The 8,365-nt window shown below is 52.6% G+C and overlaps 3 protein-coding genes across 10 annotated transcripts in view; 2 read left to right on the plus strand and 1 right to left on the minus strand.

Moving 5' to 3' along the window:
* The window catches only part of Akap17a (A-kinase anchoring protein 17A), a 6,531-nt gene extending 5,145 nt beyond the window's left edge, over positions 1 to 1,386 (minus strand). Inside the window, exon 1 of one of the 2 annotated variants that reach the window (XM_055605207.1) lies at positions 1,307 to 1,386. The gene's annotated coding sequence lies outside the window, so the exon portion shown is untranslated. Of the gene's footprint in view, positions 1 to 1,003; positions 1,104 to 1,306 lie in introns of those variants that run through there. The other variant, XM_055605205.1, reaches the window with a different exon arrangement.
* Positions 1,387 to 1,632: 246 nt separating this feature from the next.
* On the plus strand, positions 1,633 to 6,720 carry LOC129675200 (probable bifunctional dTTP/UTP pyrophosphatase/methyltransferase protein). 6 transcript variants are annotated; one of them, XM_055605209.1, is made up of 9 exons: positions 1,633 to 1,670; positions 4,365 to 4,728; positions 4,873 to 5,001; positions 5,222 to 5,269; positions 5,370 to 5,434; positions 5,553 to 5,608; positions 5,780 to 5,888; positions 6,197 to 6,397; positions 6,527 to 6,720. In XM_055605209.1, the coding sequence occupies exons 1-8, from the start codon at positions 1,645 to 1,647 to the stop codon at positions 6,357 to 6,359; spliced, it is 960 nt and encodes a 319-aa protein (XP_055461184.1). In that variant the 5' UTR covers positions 1,633 to 1,644; the 3' UTR covers positions 6,360 to 6,397; positions 6,527 to 6,720. The 6 variants fall into 6 exon arrangements, with proteins under 6 accessions (XP_055461184.1, XP_055461185.1, XP_055461186.1 ...); XM_055605210.1 differs by having other exon boundaries at positions 6,197 to 6,373; XM_055605211.1 differs by having other exon boundaries at positions 6,280 to 6,397.
* Positions 6,721 to 7,795: 1,075 nt separating this feature from the next.
* Il3ra (interleukin 3 receptor subunit alpha) overlaps positions 7,796 to 8,365 on the plus strand; it is a 5,454-nt gene continuing 4,884 nt past the window's right edge. Inside the window, exon 1 of one of the 2 annotated variants that reach the window (XM_055605215.1) lies at positions 7,796 to 8,152. In XM_055605215.1, coding sequence (XP_055461190.1) covers positions 8,139 to 8,152 — 14 coding nt within the window. In that variant the 5' untranslated portion in view covers positions 7,796 to 8,138. The remainder of the gene's footprint in view (positions 8,153 to 8,365) is intronic. The other variant, XM_055605214.1, reaches the window with a different exon arrangement.

The raw sequence follows: 8,365 nt of genomic DNA on the forward strand, positions 1-8,365 counted from the left end.
CCCCCCCCCCATCCCTCCTCTCAATCACTAAACACTAACCTGCCCCCAGAGCCTCTTGGAGGGCTACCCTGAGGACCTCTAGCCCCGACCCCGGGCTCTATAGACCCACTCCCAGTTAACTCCTGTCACCAAATGACACAAGTTCACGGTTTATCTCCGCCCCCAGCTCCTCTAACCCCGCCTATAGGTCCTTCCTGCCACTCAATCACATAGCAGGTCATCGCTAGCTCCGCCCCCAGGCCCTCTAGGCCCACCCCACGTCCTCTAGTCCCCAACCCGGTCCCTCTCGTCACTCAACGGCACACCACTTTAATATTAGCTCCCCACCCCAGGGCTTCAGGCCCTGCCCAAGAGCCTGTAACTCAAGGGTATAAAAAGTCAACTCTAGACAGGTCCTCAGGACATCAAGTGCCACCCCGGGTCTCTCCTGTTACTCAAGACACCATAAGCCTGTAACTCCATGGCACAAAAAGTCAGCACTAGAACCACTCCCAGGCTCTCCAGTCCCAGTCCTTTCTGTCACTCGATGATACACCAGGGAACCGGTAGACACTCCCCCGGGCTATGTAGCCCTGCCCAGTGCTTAAAGCAGCGCCCTCACAGCCTGTCATACAATCACAGAGTCACAGCTAGCCCCATCCCCCCGGGACCTCTAGACACGCCTCCCCTGTCACTCAATTACACCGATTCACTGCTAACCCCGCCCCTGGTGCTCTAAGCCCGCCTCCGGGTCACTCCTGTCACGCCTTCGCGCAGCAGGTCACTGCTAGATACGCCCCCGAGCCGTATAGCCCCGCCCCCTAGCTCGGCTCCGAGCCCTCCAGTCCCGCCCATGAGCGGTGTAGCCCCGCCCCCGGCCCTCTATCCCCAAATCCAGGGCCTATAGCGCTGCCCCCAGGCCCTCTGCACCGCCCCCAAGCCATCCAGCTCCGCCCCCGGCTGCTCTCCTCCCGGCCCCTCCCCCAGATCCCGTCCCGTCCCCCTTTCAACGAGCGGGGCCCACCGAGACCACCAGGAGCCGCCAGGAACCAGCACGCGCGGGAGGCGGGACCGCCCGGCGGACTCCCGATGGCCTCCTCACGCGGCTCCGGAAGTCCTCCTTCCCGTCGCCGCCGTTGAAGTCCGAGCTCCGCGCCGCTCCGCTCCCTCCGGATGCCCAGCCGCCCTAGACGCGCTTCCGGCTGCAGCGCCAGAACCCGCCCCTCTCCGCCTCCGACGACGAGATTCCACTTCCGCCGCCGGGATGCGGAGCTCCAGGAGAGAACCGCAGCGGCCGCAGGGAAACGGGACTTCCGGGGGGGCTGACCTTTGCACGCCGGCCAGAAACAGGGGGTCTCGGAGCTTGCGCAGAGGTTCCTCAGCGACACCAAAGGGAATGACCTCGGCGGCTCGCCTCTTCTACACTCGCGAGCGGAAGGATCGCGAAGGTGAACTTCCGTTATCGGTAGTTGCCCCCGCTGGCCGGAAACACGGTCTCTTAAAGACTCCGCGGGGAAGAACTGCCGTCGGGCCTCCGTTGCTCCCGCGAGCGGAAGGAGAGCCGGAGGCCGGACATCCGGTCCTGGTGACCTTTGCCCCAGCCGGCCGGAAACAGGGTCTCGATGTCCGCGGAGCCGTAGCTGCCGCCCGGAAGTAACAGGACTGATGTTCGACCGCGACTTCGGGCCAAGGTGGGACTTCTGGGACCCTTTATATCTGGCATCGCGCGCATACTCAGTAGCGGATCCCCATGGCGATCTGTTGTGACAGTGGCTAGGAGCGGGCCCTGGGGGCTGGGCGCGGGATTTGAAGAAAAGGGGCGGGGCCTTTATTTTGTTTATATTTGTAGGTTTGCACTTTTGTTCATTTATATTATGTATCTGTTCTTGTATCTTATACCAGTATACCACTGCATGAATTTTAACAATTTACATATTTATAGTTTTTTTTACATATGTAGACATGTGCTTTCGTGTGTTTATTTCTATTTCCATGTTTACATATTTGTTTATGGATATATAGTCTTTGTAATTTTACATGAATTTAAATAAAATATACTTCCTATTATATAAATTTATGTAAGTCATAAATTCACACGATCATACTAAATTGTAAATTATGTAATACACATAAATTACACATTTATGTAAATTATAGCAAGTTATAAATTATGTAAATTGAAGCACGTACAATTATAATGCGTATAAATTCTAAATTTACATACTATTCTGTGACTTTATGGTTAATATTTACGTAATTTTATTTGATAACAAGTCTCATTGCGATTTCCGTAATTAATTTCTTGTATTTGCATAGTTACATATTCACCTATGTTCCCTGATAGTCTGATGCTTGTGTTTCTTTCAACTCTCTGAATAAATTCATCTCTGCATGAATGACAGTATTCATGTTTGTGCAGTACTGTTGCTCACATGTCTTTGCGTTTATCAACATTTTGGGAATCCTGTTCGTGCTTTTCTAGATTTTTAATAAATTCACATTTAATGTATACGTTTATGTATTTACATTTTTCACTTGAAATATTTTTACATATTTATCGTTTACATCACATTTTGATATATATTCATATTTTTCCTTATTTACATTGTTTTCACAGGTAGATATATGGTGCTATTTACATTCAAATATTTATAGGCGTATTTTTCTATATTGACATTATTAACTTTTCTTTGACATATTTGCAACAATTATATAATCACACCGTATGTTTACATATATTTGTACATTCCTGTTTTCATTTTTATGCTACTTCTATGGACATAGATTTCATCGTGTGTTGTTTTCATTATTTACATATATTTAAGTATTTACATATTGATGTTTACATTATACATGTCCCTTATACTTTTAACATTTTACCTTTATTTCCACATATTTGCATATTCATATTTTCCATATTTACACTCATTTCGATGTTGCCAAGCATTTGTGTTCACATTTATTAACATATATATGTCTGTATTATTTCATTTAAATATATTTACACAAATATATTTACATTTTTAGTGATTCTAATATTTTTAATTGGATGCATATTGTTTTTATCCGTATTTGCTTTAGGTTTACCATAAACTGGACTGCACGTACCATATATTTCTTATGTTTTCCATATTTATATTCATTTAAACAATTCACATGTGTTTATGATCACACTAATTATCATATATTTACATTTATTTATATATTTGCATATTATATTATTGTTTGTTTTTACTCTGTAGATGATTCCTCTGGTCTGTCCTCTTCCCTGTAATTGATCCCAGTGGTCTTTCCACTTCCCTGTAGATGATGATCCCTGTGGTCTATCCTCTTCCCTGTAGTTGATCCCGGTGTCTATTTGTGTGTCCCTTGCGGTTTCTAGGCCCCCTTTGTCTCCCTGTTGTGGTTTCCAAGCTCCTTACATCTGTCTGTTTGTCCCTGGCTGTTTCTAGGGCATGATCTGTGTATTTGTGTTGCTAGCGGTTTCTGGCTTCCTGATGTCGGTCAGTGGTGGCTTCCAGGCCCCGGATGTCTATGTGTCCCTGGCGATTTCTAGGACCCCAGTGTCTGTCTGGGTGTCAGTGGCGGTTTCCTGGTCCCCAATGTCTGTCTTTGACTGTCTTGTGTAGTTTTTAGGACAGCGATGTCCCTGGTGGTTTTTAGGTGCCCGGAGGTCTGTCTGTGTGTAAGTGTTTTTAATCCCCCGTTGTCTCTCTGTGTCTCTGGCGCTTTTTAGGTCTCCCCCACCCTGTTTCTCTTTGTGTCAGTTGCAGTTTCTGGGCCCCCGGTGTCTGTGTTTTTAAGCGGCGGTTTCTAGGCCCCCGATGAATCTTTGTGTGTCTATGGTGGTGTCCAGACCCCCGTTGTCTATGTGTCCCTGGCGATTTCTAGGTCCCCATGCCTGTCTGTGTGTCAGTGACGGTTTCCAGGCCACCAGATGTCTTTTGTGGTGTCTAGGCCCCCGATCTCTGACTTTGTCCCTGGTGGTTTCTAGGCCCCTGATTTCTTAAGAAAAAGAAAAAGGAAATAAAAATATCGTGAGTTTTTAATTTCAGAGAAAATTTATTTAAAAAAAAAAATGTAACTACATTTTCCAGGAGTTATTCTGGAGAACCAGTAGCGCGCTGCTGCATAGGGTGCTCACAGTGCTACGCCTCTAGTCTCAGGGAACTACGTTTCCCATGAGTCTCTGCGGAAGCCCAGGCATAGGATGCTCACGGTCCTCCCACTCTCGGGCCGTGGAACTACATTTCCCATGAATACCTGCGCAGGCCCGGACGCGTTCTGTGTAGGGGCCCAAGGGCTCTGGGAGCAGGGAACTACATCTCCCATGAGTCCCTACGATCGACTTACCCAACGTCTGATTCGCTAAAGCTCTCGGACAGATCGAGACTTCAGAGAACCGTTCCCGGAAGTGCTTCGAGTCCCGAAGAGCCCGAGCCCCGTCCCGAGGCCTGGGGGAAACGGTGTGGAAAAGCGCGGCGGCCACGTCCTCCCCAGGAAGGGAGCTGCGGCTGCTGCGGAAGTCCGGACGTTTCGCGCGCGTCCCCGGATGTGGTGGGTCGGTGGGCAGGGCCTCGGACGCGGCCATCAATCGGAAGCTGCGCGCTCCCCGCAGAGGCTTTCGGCTCCGTCACCGTCCCCACGACCCCCGTCATGGAGCTGACCCCGCTGACGTCGCTACTGAGGGGCCACCGCGTGGTGCTGGCGAGCACGTCTCCGCGGAGGAGGGACATCCTAGAACTCGCGGTTCGCTTTTGGGTTCCGGGCTTCCACCGGAAGGGGCGGGGCCTCGGTGTTGGATCGCTAAACTTTCTGTGTTCTTTGGGGCAGGTGATACGGTGAGGACGGGTGGGTTGTTGTGACGTTACACAGACGACATGTTGTTCGCAGGGTCTAAAGTTTGACGTCATCCCGTCCCGGTTCGAGGAGGTGCGCGTGACGTCATCGCGCTGCCCGGGCTCCTTCGCCCTGGAGATGGCGACTGGGAAGGCAATGGAAGTTGCGCACCGTATGTGCCCGGTAGGACTTCCTGCCAAAGCCCCGGGCACTGTCACTTAACTTCCGGTCCCGCGTCAGCGTGCCTCAGTCTCCCCATTCAATCCCCTCTAGTGGTCATGGAAGATAAATCCACGCCCGGCGCAGCATTACCTGCCGGTCTTCCTCAGGCCATGCACAAGTCAGAGGGCACACCCACTTCTTGTCCGGTGAAACCGGAAGTCCCCACACTTCTCTCCCTCAGGCGGACCAGCTGGAACCTGTCGTGGTCATTGGTGCGGACACAGTGGTGGTCAGTGACAGGAAGATGGTGGCCGGTAAAATTGGGGGCAGGGATCAGCTGGGTGGGGCCTCCCTCATCTTGGTCCCTCCCCCACTTCTGGTTTTTGCAGGCCGTGGATGGTCGGATACTGGGGAAACCTTCGGACCAAGAGGAAGCTTTTTGGATGTTGAGCAGGTGGGCGGGGTCTGGAGGAGAAGGGTGGGCTTGGGGCATGGGTGTGGGCTTGGGGCATGGGTGGGGCCTCAGATCCCACGGAAACCACCCATTCCACCTCCCCTCATCTCCCTGGCAGTCTGAGTGGGAAGGAGCATGGTGTGTTCACAGGAGTGGCCTTGGTGACATGGTCAGGTGAGTCACCCTCAGGGATATCAAACCTCAGGGACCACAGTAGGTCGGAGGTAACATGACGTCAGAGTGTACTGTAGCTCCATCATTTGGGTGTTTCTGTTGGCATCAGAAGTGAATGGTGATGTCAGTGGTCGCCTTCCCCCTCCTCCTCCTTCTATCCACTCTCCAAAGGTCGTGACCTGGAACCGAAAGTGCGTGGCTTCTTTGAGGAGACTCGAGTCACTTTCTCGAGACTGTCTGAGGCATTGATTCGGGAGTATGTGGACACCGGGGAGCCCATGTGAGTAAGGTGCGGGATTTCACTTCTTGTCTCCTCGGACACAGCGTTGCAGTGCGAATGGGCGTGTCTTGGTCAAGGGGTGACTTTATTCTAAGCAAGGATGTCACTTAGGGTCTCTGCTTTTCCCTGTTTGACATCAGTTCCTTTCATTAGGGTAGGTATGGGATGTCCTCCTGGCCTTGTGGAGGATCTGGATATGGTAGAAGAGTCGTTTCCTGTTACACAATGAAGTCACTTCCAGTCGTTGTTCCTGGGGCAGGGTCAGCCTGACCCCTCGGTGCCCTCACACTCGGTTCCTCACCCCCCAGGGATAAAGCAGGCGCCTATGGGCTGCAGGCTCGGGGTGCAATGCTGGTTGAACACGTGGTCGGCGACTTCCTGAATGTTGCAGGATTCCCCCTCAACCGCTTCTGCCGGGAACTTCAGGGGATGCTGACAGGAAACAACCACTTGGAGACAGGAAACATGTGAGACACGTGAAACAGGTGATCGGACACAGGAAACAGCAGGTTAGAGACAGGAAACAGCCTCTCAGAGACAGGAAGTCGGGATGGTTGGAGGCTCCGCATCTCCTGAGTTTCAGTATGTGGCAACACTGCCCTTTCCTAACCTTGATGTCACCCCCTGGTCCCCTTCAGGAATAGTCTTTCAGGACATTTCCTGTCAGGAGACTGCCATCATGAATTCCCACACCCACTGCCGTGCTTCCCAGGCTGACCCATGACTTCTTCCGGGTCGAAGGAGACAATTTCCCATGCTGCCCACTTGTCCTGAGAGGTGGGACGTTTTGGGGTGGAGCCGGGCAATAAAGAGTCGGGTTTGAGAAATCGTACTGCCAGAGATTGGGTGATTCCTTGTCTCAGTTTCCCCCCTCACCTGCGTCACCGGTCGGTGATAATCACCACCCCGCCACCTCAGTGTTGGTCCCGACCTACCTGATGCTAAGGGTTGGTGGGGCCAACACACCATGACCCATAAACCCCACCTCCTTATGTGTCACATGGGTGTAGGGGACACCAGCAGCTGCAGGGCGGTGGCCATGATTTGTTCTGCCACCACGTTCGCTCCCCAGGTCCCTGGGGGAGCCTGGAAACCGCCACAGGATGGCTCGGATCCCCAGGCATAGGGATATGTTGCCGTTGCTGTTGTCATCACGTGTAAGACCTTGTAAGAAACTGCCACTGATACAAAAAGGGCAAAGAAGAGCCGAGAAACTGTGACATACAAGGCGATATGAGGTGCCTAGAAACTGCTGCTCAAGTTCAAGGGTCACGAGGGGCCTGAAAACTGACACACAAGGGGCTATGAGGGAATAGAAACCACCCATGAAACACAAGTGTCCTTTAGGGTCATAGGTACTGCCCCTGACACATAAGGAGTCGGGAGGGGCGCCCAGAAACTGCCCCTGACACAGAATAAGTCTTGAGGTGCCTAGAAGTTGCTTCTGATACACAGAGGACCATGAGAGCCCTAGACACCGCCAGTGACACACAGACATTAGGAGCCTAGAACATATCAGGGACACACAAGAGATTGGGGGCTTAGAAACAGTGACTGACACAGTAGAGAAGCTGGAGGGGCGTGGGCGTGGGATACTTCCTGTTTGTGGTCTAGACACGGCGGGAGGGGCGTGGCTAGTGGGAGAGGGCGGGGCGGGGGAAATTTACTGTTAGCCTTTCGTGTGCACGCTCTGGGAGGGGCGTGGCCGGCGGGAGGGGGCGTGACGCGGGAAACTGTTTGCCGCACCTATGGCCGCTGTAGGAGTGGGTGTGGCCAGCGGGAACATCCTGTTTGCCCTCTGTGGGAGGGGTGTGTACGGCGGGAGGGGCGTGGCGGAGGAAACTTCCTGTTTGCCTTCCGTGTGTCGGCTGGGCGGGGGGTGACCAACGGGAACTTCCTGTTTGCCTTCCGTGTGGACGCGGCTGGAGGGGGCGTGACCGACCCTTGACCTTTCCCGCTCACGCCCCGTCTTTCTCACCCCTAAACCTCTATTAGAAACCGATGTTTTAGTTTACTAAACGACCGCGAAAGCCCCGGGGGTTTGGTGGGGTCTCAGGGTCGCGGTGGAGGGAGGGCGGGCCTGAGCGCGTGACCCGCTGACCCCTGTGTGACCCCGCCTACCCCTTCACCCCCTTGCTCAACAGGCCTCTCTGTTATCTCTGGAAACGGCCGGGCGGGGGGGGCGGAGCGACCGCGGAACACGGAAGTCAGGGACCCAGGCGCGGCTGTTTGGGGGTTTCTAGGCCCCCAATGTCCTCCTGTGTGTGAGTTGGGGTTTCTAGGCCCCTTGTGTGTGAGTTGGGGGTTTGTAGGCCCCTCTTGTGTGTGTTTGGGGGTCTCTAGGCCCCCATGTCCTCCTATATGTGATTTGGGTTTTTCTAGGCTCATCGTGTGTGGGTTTGTGGTTTGTAGGCCCCTCTTTCTTTCTTTCTTCCTTTCTTTCTTTCTTTCTTTCTTTCTTTCTTTCTTTCTTTCTT

Source organism: Psammomys obesus, unplaced genomic scaffold, assembly GCF_907164565.1.
Source record: "Psammomys obesus unplaced genomic scaffold, mPsaObe1.curated_primary_1811, whole genome shotgun sequence".
NCBI lineage: Eukaryota > Metazoa > Chordata > Mammalia > Rodentia > Muridae > Psammomys > Psammomys obesus.

Excerpts from the sequence above, each read along its gene's own strand:
- LOC129675200 (XM_055605208.1), top strand. The coding sequence starts at position 1,645 with ATGTTCGACCGCGACTTCGGGCCAAG. Across the intron at positions 4,729-4,872 it reads GGGACATCCTAGAACTCGCG|GGTCTAAAGTTTGACGTCAT; the intron begins GTTCGCTTTTGG and ends TGTTGTTCGCAG. Across the intron at positions 5,270-5,369 it reads TTGGTGCGGACACAGTGGTG|GCCGTGGATGGTCGGATACT; the intron begins GTCAGTGACAGG and ends TGGTTTTTGCAG.